The sequence below is a fragment of the Phaenicophaeus curvirostris genome, chromosome 15 (assembly GCF_032191515.1).
Source record: "Phaenicophaeus curvirostris isolate KB17595 chromosome 15, BPBGC_Pcur_1.0, whole genome shotgun sequence".
Lineage (NCBI taxonomy): Eukaryota > Metazoa > Chordata > Aves > Cuculiformes > Cuculidae > Phaenicophaeus > Phaenicophaeus curvirostris.
In genome coordinates this window covers 14,502,271-14,516,714 of record NC_091406.1, presented here as the reverse complement: position 1 = coordinate 14,516,714, position 14,444 = coordinate 14,502,271, and the positions used below count along the sequence as shown (strand labels likewise).

General features: G+C 38.0%; 1 protein-coding gene across 7 annotated transcripts in view; it reads right to left on the bottom strand.

The window, feature by feature from the left end:
- TENM2 (teneurin transmembrane protein 2) overlaps positions 1 to 14,444 on the bottom strand; it is a 596,193-nt gene that overhangs the window by 508,941 nt on the left and 72,808 nt on the right. For all 7 annotated transcript variants that reach the window (XM_069869284.1, XM_069869285.1, XM_069869286.1 and 4 more), the window contains exon 2: positions 1,729 to 2,019. In XM_069869284.1, the coding sequence (XP_069725385.1) occupies positions 1,729 to 1,954 (226 nt within the window). In that variant the 5' untranslated portion in view covers positions 1,955 to 2,019. The remainder of the gene's footprint in view (positions 1 to 1,728; positions 2,020 to 14,444) is intronic.

The following is a 14,444-nucleotide window of genomic DNA, read 5'->3' as shown; positions in this document are numbered from 1 at the left end:
GCAGTTGTCAAATCAGTAATCAAGAGAAAAAGAACATCCTTATGAAATGCCAAATAATGACCTGGAAACTAAAATGAGGCACTTGAGCTGAAGCATCAGTCATCCAGATAGGGAAAAGTAATATTTAGATGAATCCTGTACACAAAGGCTGAACAAACCACAGAGAAAATGGCTCCAGTAGCTTGTGTGATCTAGTTGCAGTTTGATGAGCTCTCTCTAGGTAAATACCTATACGCAAAGAAAGACCCTACAAGAACAGAGATTACCTCAGAAAAAAAGAGCTCTGTATTTGACAGACCAAGCACAATGCAAACACTTCCAAGAGAAACAAGGGATTAGAGAAGGGCTTAATTAGCAATGCTAATTAATAGATATTTTGATTTAAAGGTGAAGACAGATGCTGACTGCTGGCAGAATGCTTTTAACAAGTGGCGTGACATGGTATCAAGTATAAAAAAAATGACCTGTTCAATCATTTCCACAGAGAAATGTGATAACTTAAAATTTCCTGAGTCACAATATTAGAAACAAGTAGTAAATAATGGTTATATACCATTAACAACCCAGTCTATAAATTAGTAGAGTTTCAGCAACTAAACATGTACTAGATAATTTACCTTCCACTGAGAGGGGCACAAAGGGCTATAGTATACATTTATGTCTCAAAACTGCCTTTATCTTGCCTGACATAAACCATGCCTGATTCTTCAACTGAAACTAAACCATGCAATTCATTTTTAAAACCGTATGTTATTGTTGACTGAGTGGCCATTTAATCAGACTCTTTGGTCAAGTTAACCAAATGATTAAACACTTTTCCTATGAAGCAGTGTTCACTAATGCTTTCAACACACAGACTTCCGATTTACTAAGACAAGTAAATAGATGCCTTAGGGCAAAACTGTGTGTGTGTACAGCACAAAGGCAATTTTCAAAATTAAAGTATTGTGACTGTTAGTTCATTGGACATAACAAGTATTTAGAGTGAAGAATATTTTATAAAAGAAGTGATAACTTCACCTTGCTCACAAGTTCACCCAGGAAGATTATTTCAGATGTTAGTTCCAAGATCTCAATGATGTGGTAACATTTCATAGGTAATCACAGAAGTAACGAGATGGGTTTCCCCCTTCCAATATTTATGAGATGAAGGGTAAGCAGTAAGGGGAAGCAAAATAGAGTTAGAGGAAACAGCATTCCCTTTCCCACATTTCAGCTACACGGCAGGTAAGAACAGGAAAGGAATTCCAAGGCACCTGATTAAAAATGAATAAATACTGGCTTATGAGGTTTTGCCATAAAAGTGTTTTAGTCATCTTTTCAGTACAGGTACTCTGTTAAAAGACAGACAAGTTTAAGAGAAAATGCTATTATTATTCCTAAAACAAAGCTAGGAAACAGAACACAAAGTTACAATTATTGACCAAACCTAGAGTCCATGACAAATGCAACATCTGGTGAAGGGTCACTAGCATTTATGTTTATCAAGTATGTTTGAACAGTGGATCCTGGTTTGCCTCATTTGCAAACAGTGAATTCCAACAGCATCATTTGAGAAGAGAAAGAATTTCCTGATTTAACTCAACACAGTTGATGTAATAGTAACATGGCATCCAATTTCCTACATCGTTAAAACCCCTTATAGCACGGGTATACTTTTTTAACAAGCAACAGGGATTGTCTACTGAGAAATAATGTAGAAGCAACCACTTCTGACTCTAAACCTACCTTGTCTGGGAAACTCATCCGACTCCCTGTGAACTAGGTCAGAAACTCTATTTCCATAGTGCATCCTGGTATCATGATCATAAGCCTTCAGTGTCTCACTTGAGCTGTAAGACTTCTGAGTCGGTACTCTGCAGTCTTCACTGTCCAGTGAAGAACTTGTATAACGACATTCCTTTCCGCACCGGCCCCTCGTCAGAGAACGATGTCTTCTATCTTTTATATCCATTATTCTGAGTCAGGTAGAACGTCTTCAGAAAAGCCACTCTTATATTTGATGTCAGTCACTATCACCTAAAAACAGGAAAGGATAACAAAAGTGTGAGCAATGTTGCTACTACATTTTGTTTTATTCCATTTACCCTGATTTATCCTTGAACAATGTGGCACAGATCGAGAAGAAAGAGAAAAGCCACATGATGCATTCTTAGAAATTGAAATAATTGACCTGAAGGAGGGCGGGGGGAAAGGAAATCAAATGCTGTAAGAGAATTGCATTCAATCTAAATTATCATCTCATTGAAGAGCTTAAAAAATAATGATAAACCAGAAGCACTGTTATCGTTTGATTTTTGAATGAGCACTGATAACATGGAACTGAGAGAATAACATTTGTTCATGTTATGCAACAATACAAAAGAAAGTAGACTCAAACCAGCTTTAATTATTTCTGTTCTTCCTGCAGGAGGGTTTGCCACTAACAACGAAGCATACAAGAGACTCACATAGAGGACATTACCCCATTCAGCAATAATACATTACAAAGGTGTACATTATCCTTTATCAATGTGTTCACAAGCAGAAGCAACTGATTTTATTGCCTCATGATAAAATAACCCAAGACCCCTTTCTCAAGAAGTTGGACCAGGTATCCCCAGAGGTCCTTTCCAGCCCTGACATTTCTGCATTCTTATGGTTCTCTGAAGATGCTTTGGGAATAGGCTGCTCTTCTGCACTACCAAACATGACTAGTTGCTCTTCACAATCCCTCAAGATGACCAGTTTATCCACCTAAGCAGCTGAAGCTCTTCAAAACTGCAAATATCTTCTTGCTCACTGGACCAGAAAGAGTCTACCTAATTAGGACACCCATACTGTGCCAGATATACTTTAATATATGCACAGTTAGCATGCATACACTGCAAAATGAAAGATACCGTGGAAAGCAAGAAATACACTAAGCATGAGCACCCTAACCACTGGGGTACTAATTATATCAAGTTGGTATTTGTATGTCTGTCTTTATCTTATGGCACCCTGTGCCCCGGTCCGTACTAGTCCTGAGAAATCCTGATAACAAAACTTTTTGCTGGAAATGAAATCTTCCCCCACAAAAAAAATACCCAGATTTGCAAGAAGCAAGAATTGGAACAAAACCTCTGTTTTTCTATACATGGCTAAGGAGGTGAAGAAATAGTTTTGGCAAATTTAGCTGTGACACTTGAAGACACTTTCTCTCCCATTGTCCCTCTCAGCTGAGGTGCCTTCTCAAAAGCCCATCCAGCAGAACGGGAGGAGGGCTGGCACGCCCGCTACAGCCACTCCTGGGCAGAGCCTCGAACCACCAAAGCACTTGAGCAGTCCGATTCCTTCTCCCACCAAGGTAACCAATTCCAGCAAGAGATGATAAAAAACCCAGCAGACAGTCATGTCTTTCATTGTTGTAACTGCTTGCACCCACAGGAGAGGAGGTCATAACACCGCATAACAATTGGTGAAAGTACTGGTTTTTTAGTCGGAATAGATTAAGTCTCTAGGAGAGCATAAATGTACTTGACCATAGGCACTAGTGAACTCAAGACAAGGCTTCTTGGTTTCGTTTAGACTCTCATATTTAGACTTATTGTGAGGTTTGGTTTGTTGGGTTTTTTTCCCTGTATTTTAAAAAAGAAAGTTCGGTAACCACAAGAAACAACTGCTTTAAGCCACCCACAGGTACTCTGCAATCTGTGAGCAATAAGAAGTGTAAACATGTTTACTTTTTATCTTATTAACTATGATGGTATATTTCAGAGGGGAAAAAAAACCCCAAACTAACACAAAACAACACACGGGGAAAAAAAACACCTAAACCCAAGTATCAGAAGACACTCAGCATTTAAAACTGAGAGGGTTAGTTTTAGAACTTTAGACTGAAAAGAAAGAAAGACTCAGTATAATACTCCTGTTTCTCATAGCTCTCCGAACGTCTAGAGGCTAAACTGACTTCTCTATATCTAAATTATTCAGTTCAATTCTTTGGTCCTGTAATATTTATTGAACTGTAAAGCATGTTAACTGTAAAGCACGTTAACACTGGTGGCACAAACACTTCCTTGAAGACTGAGGAGATATATGATTGTTTAGATCAACAATGCCTGGCTCTTTGATCTCAGTTCAATACTTGCTCATCAAACTCATATATCAATACATCACAATTACAAAACACAAAAACAGATGAATACAGTACAGTATTGAGCAAAACCTGGCAATCACACTCTGGATGTCTTCACGCTACTGTTCAATACAAAAGCCTATTATTCCATTTGAAGGTATTGTCTATCAGTTCAGACAAACAAACAGCTTTTTGTTTTCACGATTGCTAAACTTCAAGCTGTCTGGTCTGATTTCTATTGTTTCTGAAAGAACACTTAATTCACTGTTACTATAGTTAAAAGAATGATTTATTATGGCTGAGATAGAATTTCTGCATAATTCCATGATATTAGCTTATTAAAGCATCTACTCAGGCAGACAAGATTTTTTTGAAACTGTTCCTTCGCTAAACATTCTTTTGTAGAGTTTTGTGCAACTACCTTACACATAAAAAAATAAATGGAAATGGTAAGACAGTTGCTCTACTGTTGATATGTCAGATATTCCTTGGTCACCCCCAGGTGCAGAATGTGAGGTGCAACATCTGCACTGTCGTTACTGTGACAAGTCCAACAGGTAACACAAGAAAATAAATGTAGAAATACGATAAATACATCCTGACAGCTTTACTTTGACCTTTCTTAAGGGAAATCTTGTTACAAGAACCAGATATCATAATAATTTGGTAAATAACTTGATCTTTACAATGTTATACCATAAAAAAAAAATCTTGAACTTGAATCTTAAAACACTAAGTTTTAAGAGATACTTAAAAACATTATAGATAATTTGAAAAATATTTTATTGGGGTTTTTTTATTGCATGGGGTATTCATATTTATTACAGTACTTCTACCACCTTTTCTGATTTTTCCCTTACTTGAGGACAAATCTCAAGCATGTGAGACTAAATACATCTAGCTAAATGCAACAAAATACTCTCAAGATTCTTCTCTTATCCTCATCTCTGCTTTACGGATTTCTATGAACAAAATGCGCAGGCAAAAAGCAGTTCTTCAAAAGCACTCTTAACATTCAAACAGCATCACCACATACAGCTTAAATTACTATGAAATGAAGTTGTAACCTAGAAAACTTATTTCACATTCTTTTCGTACTTATCTTAAACAGATAAAATACTGTTTCAATTTGATGCTAAACACTTTGCCTTTTAGATAGTCAAATCTTTATGCAATGAATTCCCGGAAAGGTAAAATGTGATAGCTTTGGTTAACCAAGAATAAGGATGAGATTCAATTTGATTCTAAAATTCCTGATACTCCTTGGCTTGCCTGTCTCAAGGGCCTTCTATGAACGGTTTATTTTGAGTAATTGACCTAAATAGTAACTGATTTAGTAATTTCTATTGTTTCAAAGGATTTCACTAAGACTCATATTGACCCAGTTACACCACAGAGTAGTACAACCACCAACAACTGACTTCAATTGTTTTCTCATCTATCCTTTTAATTATCTATGAAGAACTAATAGGATCCCCATCTAACTTTCTGAATAAGGTATTTATGGCTTGCAAAAGGTGGGTCAAGTTTCAAAGCTGTATAGTCTCAGTTGATCTAGACTTTCCACGGATAGTAAATCTAAAGCAACAAATGGGATATGCTGTATTTGCTGCTGACACACAGACGTTTATTGCATGTGCCACAAGTCCGATGTCTCTAACAAGCTGTGGACTCACTATTCACCCAATATAAGATTTCTCATGTTCACATGCAGCAACTATTTACCTGGACATGACTAATGCAGTGGTAACAGGAGCACAAGGCATTAAAACACTCTATGTCTTGGAGAGGAGAAGTGAGGGGAAGAAGGAAAAAGCCGAGAAGTGGAAGGAAAAAAAAAAAAAAGGTTTTATTTAGTTTTTTTTTTAAACCAATGCCCACTTCTTTTTGTGCCAGCAAAATCAAATCTATAGGAGGGGTAGAAGGAGGACTCAGAATGAATTGTAATGGCTTAATAAAGCCTACACTAAAACACTCTGAATTTGAAGTTGATTAGTACACTGAACTTAAGTTATGTGCTTCTTTCTTGCATTTTCTAATGATCCCTTAATACCACTATGGCGTACGTGGCCATTAGAACTGCCACTCATAATAGACAAAATACAGTAATTACTTGGAAGTTCAGGAGAAATCAAAGCACTTCACATTTACTTCGTGCCCCTAAATAACCTAGCACAACTAGATCAAAATATTACAATGGTGCACACAATATTAGAAACAGTCTTTTTTAAAGGTGGTTTTTTTTTTTAAAAAAAAATGTAGTACACCATGTACCAATCTGTTCATTAATAAACAGGTCTCTTAAAAGCTTGTACTTCTTTTCATCAGTAACAATTGGAAATAAACTTGTGATTTAGAGAATCAAATGCTGTTCATTATTTTATGCAAAGACTATTTTTGAAATGAGAAAATTCAATAATTCAACTTTGGCACAGTACAAGTTTTCAGGGAATAAATAAAAAGGTTATTTAACTGCTGTATTTTTTTGTTAATTGTAATATTAGTGAAAAAGTACATCTACTTCTGGATAACCTCTGCCTTTTAAAAAAGGCAATAAATAAAAAGCAATTTTTAAATTTAATACTACTACAGCATGTACACTTTGTTACATGAAATAAAGTTGGTGACCAGTATGTTGGCTTTTATTTGGGGCAAAAATTAAAGCATATTTCAACAGTCTATTTGGAGGAACAAAGTAATCTCATTTTAAATTTATGGAGGGTTTTTTCTGATTTTTTTTTTTTTCTCATAAAATATTGAATTTTCCTTTGAGTGTAGCTACCCTATGCACTGCATTGAAAATTAGACGTGTTTAGCATGATGTGAAATAGCTATTTCAGAACAGTCTTGATGATGATTCAAATTTAAGTTACAGGAGCCATATAGAGCTTACAGGTATTCTGTGATGTGCTTTACTGCATAGAAAAACAGCTGCTTTTTTTTTTTTAATCTTTTAGTATATAAAAGTTATAGAAAGCATTTTCTCTTTAACACAGACAAAATGGTAAACACAACAACAAAATCAAGCAGTGGGCCAAATATTTAGATCACGTATGTATTTTTATCTACTTAAATACACATATTTTCATTTCCAGACTATCTTGAGATTTCTGTATGCCAGGAACTTCTTACAAATCCCAGAACTGTTTAAATCTATTATGAAAATAACATCCCATTAAGAAAATAGCATGCCATCAAGAACTGATGAAAAGCCCAGGAGCTACAAGAGAGCTTTCTAACAGCCTCAGTCTCACATTATTCACTGACTGGGAAGGGTTAACTCCTCATTTTCCAGTGAGTGATGGTACTTTCAGTTGATACTAAGAGCACCTCTTCTCTGTACTGATGAGGCTTGAGAATCACAAATTTCCAGTCTACACTGAGGAAAAATGAGGAGCTTTTTTTTCTTAAAGGTACTGCACATCAATTGAAAAAGCAGCCAAACTTGGAAAAAAAAAAATCCTAAATGTTACTAAATGTGGCTTCTGGTTTTATGAACCTCATGAGCTGGAGACCACGATAGACTCAGAAATCATACCAGTAAATTTTTGGTATTGGCTAAGCATCTGCTAGTGTTCAGGGTCTGAAGCAGAGTGTGGCACACAGGAACCAAGAAATTTTCATTTTCATTTCATCTGCTATGAACTGTGAGGTTTAAAGTTTCACAAACACACATGATAGGTTCCAGAGAAGGAAGAAAAATATTGGCCTTTAAGTCTACATCATACAAAACATATTCAATGCCTCAATTACTTCACACAGTATATATGCATGATTTTTTCCTAAAAATTTGTTTTACAACTCACTATTACTCGTATCCGACATATTTCAGTAGCTGAAAAAAGAGTCTCAAAACCATCATGTTGATTCCCATCCGAGCTATTACATCAGCCATTAGAGGCAGATTGTGTCCCATGGACTCAGAAAGATGCCCATGTTTTGTAAAGAATTGTGACATGAGCAATGAAAAAAGTACAGACATTTAAAAATAGCAAAAAGTTCAAATCATTTCTCAGAGAAAGTCTTATAAACACATTCAAGACAGAGGACAGGAAGAGAGGGAACGGCTTCAAGCTCCGCCAGGGGAGGTTTAGTCTGAACATTAGGAAAAATTCTTCACAGAAAGGGTCATTGGGCACTGGCACAGGCTGCCCAGGGAGGGGGTTGAGTCACCTTCCCTGGAGGGGTTTAAAGGACGGGTGGATGAGGTGCTGAGGGACATGGTTTAGTGTTTGATAGGAATGGTTGGACTCGATGATCCGGTGGGTCTCTTCCCACCTGGTGATTCTATGATTATTAGTTTTATAAATAAGGCCAAAATGATACCTACTTTTCTTCCTAGATACACAGAAGTAAGACAGTAAGAGAGAATCTGAAGGAGAAGTAAAGAAAAGAATGTGACAGAAGACTTTTTTTCTGGGTATCCTGATTTTTTTTCTCAGCTGTCAGAAGTTTTCCAGTTTTTCCTCTTGGTGTGTGATTTTCCTACTTTTCTGAACGAGGCATTAGCATTCCTCCATTCCAAACACCACCCAAATAAAAGTAGTAAATCTGTATTAAGTTTATTCTACAGAAAAAGTTAAACATCAAAATGGTAAGAGTCTCACCTGAGGTCATACAATGAGTTTTCTCGTAATTAACACACTGGGAACATCAAGTTCCAGTTCTTTTGTTTCCTGCTTGCAGTATAATTCTTATCTGCATACTTCCATCATTTTATGCAGTCAGACAAAAATAGAATAAAGTCACCACAGAACAACAAAATAAGCCAACTTGTTAGTTAATATAATAATTTTAAATTTGTATAGCTGAACAAGTTCACAAAATGGATTTAAAGATCAAATACCAGCTGGCTACTTCAAAAGACTAGGTTTGCTGAAAATAATTGCCAATGAACATTATTACTCTTCTACAGCTAAAATGCTGTTAATGAAGAAAGGTAAAACAATTTATCATTGGATAATTAACACAATGCAGTTAAGCATGCTTTAACGATCCTGTTTAATAGTTTCCTAACACTAGAGAATACTTTTGAATCAGGAAATAATTGTCTAAATAATTTTTTATTAAGCCTTTGATCAAAATTATCAACATTTATAGAAGTGAGATAGATCTAAATGCCCACGCAATGAATGACAACTTGCTTTATTTAATTGACCATTTATGATGTTCTTTTTTCCTTCTAATCCTAGGGTAGAATGCTTTATTTAATTAAGTTAATGGGATTTTTAACCTTACTAGCAATGGAGACAAGACATCAAGCTAGCTGGAGCACAAGTTGTGCTCCAGTCATTCTCCTTCTTTTTGCTTTCACTTCGTCATTAGTTCATTTAATTTTTTACCAGCACTTTCCAGTGTCCTGTCCTCCTGTCAAGCTCCTTTCTAATTTTTTTTTTTTCAAAACCTTCCTTATCCCCATAGCTTCGAATATTGCTTCGAATATTCAATGCAATATATACTCGAATATTGCATAGGATTCGAATATTGCTCATTTCCACAAGACTCTTCCTTCAGACCCAGACTAACCCATCAGCTATCTCTGCGAACTCCTGGGCACTGTGCTTCCATGTCAGACTCAAGGGTTTAAATTTGAAACACATGACTGTGCTATAAAGTTAGAGAAATGCAACTGACATGAAAGGACTTGCAATTTTCTTGCACCCAAGCAGGTCCAAAGCCAAAAATTTTAAGACAATTCCTTCCTAATTCCTCCTCAATACCTTATATTAAACCAGATCATAATTCTGCACCTGCTGGCCACCTTTGTCCCCGCTGGCAGCAACAGAAGCTGTACTGCTGGGTAAAAGATCAGCCAAAGGAAAACCGTTAGGAATGCACCTTTCATTTCTTGTTTACTCTTCACAGATGAACACACCGTTCAAGGGGAACTTTTCCAGAACCTGAGATCAAGCAAAGCTCCTGCATATGTCTAAGCAGAGGATGCTTCTAGAAGAAGAAAATGGTGCTGAAGAGGTTTCTCAATGTTGTTCAAACCTCTACAACACTATTCTCAGAACTCATCAAATCATAGAATCATAGAATCATGGAATAACCAGGTTGGAAGAGACCCACCGGATCATCGAGTCCAACCATTCCTATCAAACACTAAACCATTCCCCTTAGCACCTCGTCCACCCGTCCCTTAAACCCCTCCAGGGAAGGTGACTCAACCCCCTCCCTGGGCAGTCTGTTCCAGTGCCCAATGACCCTTTCTGTAAAGAATTTTTTCCTAATGTCCAGCCTAAACCTCCCCTGGCGGAGCTTGAGGCCATTCCCTCTTGTCCTGTCCCCTGTCACTTGGGAGAAGAGCCCAGCTCCCTCCTCTCCACAACCTCCTTTCAGGCAGTTGTAGAGAGCAATGAGGTCTCCCCTCAGCCTCCTCTTCTCCAGGCTAAACAACCCCAGCTCTCTCAGCCGTTCCTCATAAGGCCTGCTCTCCAGCCCCCTCACCAGCTTTGTTGCTCTTCTCTGGACTCGCTCCAGAGCCTCAACATCCTTCTTGTGGTGAGGGGCCCAGAACTGAACACAGGATTCGAGGAGCGGTCTCACCAGTGCTGAGTACAGAGGGAGGATAACCTCCCTGGACCTGCTGGTCACGCCGTTTCTGATACAAGCCAAGATGCCATTGGCCTTCTTGGCCACCTGGGCCACTGCTGGCTCATGTTCAGTCGCTGTCAACCAACACCCCCAGGTCCCTCTCCTCCACGCAGCTTTCTAGACAGACTTCTCCTAGTCTGTAGCACTGCACAGGGTTGTTGTGCCCCAAGTGCAGGATCCGGCACTTGGCCTTGTTAAATCTCATGCCATTGGACTCTGCCCAGCGGTCCAGCCTGTTCAGATCCCTTTGCAGAGCCTCCCTGCCCTCCAGCAGATCAACACTTCCACCCAGCTTAGTGTTGTCCGCAAACTTGCTAAGGGTGCACTCGATGCCTTCATCCAGGTCATTGATAAAGACATTGAACAGGGCTGGACCCAGCCCTGAGCCCTGGGGAACCCCACTTGTCACTGGCCTCCAGCTGGATTTAACTCCATTTCCCACCACTCTCTGGGCCCTCCAGCCAACCAGTTTTCCACCCAGGAGAGTGTGCGCCTGTCCAGGCCAGAGGTGACAGTTTCCGAAGCAGAATGCTGTGAGAAACTGTGTCAAAGGCTTTGCTGAAGTCCAGGAAGATACATCCACAGCCTTCCCCTCATCCAGCAGCCGAGTGACTTTGTCATAGAAGGCGATCAGGTTAGTAATGTAGTAATCATGCATACAGTTATGCACTAAGGTGCTTCACTTATTTGAGAACACCACCTGCTTTTAACTCTAACTCTCTTGCACTCTGTCCTAGAAACACTCCCCTTCTTCCTTTAAAGTTTCCACGGAACCTCTCCTACCTCAATTTGATACAAACAATATTCATATGCTTATTAACAAGACACTTTAATGTGCTTTCTCCCTACTAGCAGTGTCAACCTACAAAGATATTCTTTGAAGAAGGCTTTACTGGAGACCATTTTAAAGGCTGTATAAACTTATTATGATAATAAAATACAACAATATTTTAAAATGCCTAATAATATTAAGTAGAATTTCAGTAAAGATAGCTATTCCCAACTGCGCAAGTAAATAACTGACTCTGCTGAGCTCTGATATTCTGTTCTGCTGGGGAATGGAGGGAAAAAAAAAGGAAAAAGGAAAAAAAAGAAAAAAAAAGAAAGAGAAAAAAAAGAAAAAAGGAAAAAAAGAGGGGAGGAGAAAAGGGGAAAAGTGTGCTTTTGTTTGCATTAACTATTAGCCTTACTCTTTGGGAATTCTCTGCTTTTGTAAACACAGATTCTATGAGAAATAACTTTCTAAAGTGACTCTTTGTTTTAAAGTTCAAGGTAAGCTAAGAAAATGTTAAAGGGAGAGAAGAAATACAAACGGAAGACAATGGAACATCAAGTTAAGGCACACAAAGCAGATGACATTATAGCTCGACAGCTTCCCTAAAAGTATTTTACAAAACATTTTAAATCTAGATTGCCTCAGACAGGAATGAAACTTTGCATAAAGAAGTATGAAGGCTGCACTGTAAGTTTCTCAGTTAACAATCACATCTTAAGTGTTTTTCCATCTTTCAATAAAGAAAAATGAATCGCTCTATAAAATCTGATTAAACCTTGCAGCAATGGATAAAATTAATACAGCTACTATATTATATATAATGACCAACTTGAAGGCAAAATCTCTGAAGTGAATTTCCAGTGTCCACATAGCAAGGGGTTGGCAGGGACAGAACTGAGATCCTGTCACCCTGAAAGCTAGTCCACCCAAACCAGCAGAAGAAGACAGAAGGGGTTTTCTTGATTAATGGAAATATTTTTGATAACTAAAGTCAAACAAAATAGACTTCTAGGAAACTGACTGGTCCAAGACTAGAACCTACAAATACCTCACAGTGCTGTACAGTCACCATGCAGACATTACCACATACTCTGTTCTATCTCCACATCACAAAGAAGGTGGCTACATCACTGGAGAAAAATGTCTCAAGGCAAAAGGTCATATGCTTCAGGACATGTTAGCTACCTCATTATTTAGGACAGTTAATGTAATTTAATGTGTGCTCTCACATTGCAACTTCCTTTTTCAGAACTCTTGGATAGAATCATCATTTTGCTTACTATCCTATACCTGTGGGTATCTTCAAAGAAAGCTTGGCATTTGCTGGTGGATAAGAGATTTCCTTTGTATCACTTTGTCAGCAGTCACTGCTCACATGGCCGAGTTGTCAGAAGCAAGCTCATCCTGGCTTCTCAGCTGCCACAATTCTCAGCCCTCTATGTGATCTTCATCCAACACCTAGCAGGAGGTGCCTGAAGGCACCTGGAGACAGCGAGGTCTTAAGCTAAACCACCACAAAACATGGGAGCTCACAAGAGGATATTTTCAGATAAGCTACTGCATGAGAAATGTGAACAGCTATCACATATCCACCATATGTGGCTGAGTTTTAGAAAGCTGGACAGTCACAAGGAAGTAAGCAGTTAAAAACCACTCTCAAAACCATAAAGAATATTTTTAAAGATCCATTTTATCCTTTCTTTCCATTACCATTTCACAGAAAGAGCAATAACAAAGCAGTAATGTCTAATTTCTTCTCAAGACTAAGCTCACTGCATTAAAGCCAGCCCCCACAATTTTGCCATCTGGTCCCTAGATCGCCATGTATCCAGAACAGAGATGCCCACATTCTTCAACTGGCATGGTCAAACTTCCCAGGCAAAAGCACCAGCATTTCATTATAAGGACAGAGATCAAACCTAAGGGAACCTACAAAGAAAGATTTAAAACTAATTGAAAAACTTTATTTCACTTACCATGTTCAGCTGCATCACTGACTCTTGCAAAATAAAATTTATAACTTCAGTGAAGACACCTGGTTTTAACTTAAGCATCCACTGTATCTGTCCAGCTACACAGACTCCTGTCCTACCTCCACATTTAAAATATTTTTAAGCTGCTATTAAAATTCCTTATTCTCTAAAGATTTTGAAATTGATAAGGTTTATAGCTTTGTTTTTTAAAATAGACAAGTAACTAGAGGTCCAAGACTTAGTTGATTCTTCTACTAAGGATTAGCTGTTATGTACAGAGAAACACAATTTAACAAAAATTACATTGTGAAACATTCCCTACATTAAGTTAAACACAATCCTTAAAATGCTTTGTTTCCAAAGCTGTATTAGCTATCTAAAGTAAATGATATCTTAATAATATTATTTTTAGCAGTACTTCACAGATGGCAACAATACAGCGTTGAGTTCTGTTTCCTCCCAAAACAAGAAAGATGTTAATGAAGTGGAATAAATCCAAGGAAGGACATCGAAGTCTCAAGGGACTGGAGCATGTGATCTGCATAGAGAAATAAAAAAACTGGGCCTGTTTAACCTGACCAAGAGAAACTCCCTGTACCGAAGAGGCTATGGAGAAGAGAGCGCCAGGCTCGTCAACAAGGGGAACCAAAGGGGAGTGAGCATCAACTTAAGTACAGGGAGCTCTGATCAGAAATGAGGTGAGCAAAAAACACTGAGGGGACAAATATGCTTCAAACAGGTTGCTTCAGAGGCTGGGGAATTTTACACATTTTCAGTATTCAATTGCACAAAGCCCTTAGCAACCTGGTCTCAGTTCAGGATTGAAGCTTGGATTGGGTAAACTCCAGAAGCTCTTTCCTGTGTCGATGGTCTGTGACTGTATGATACAATTAAGTTAGGAAAAATTTCACTGTAATTAAGGAAAAATTATAAAATATTTATTTAGGAAACAAGCCTGTGAAATGAACACGATGAAAGCTTTGTAAGATGAACACACAGG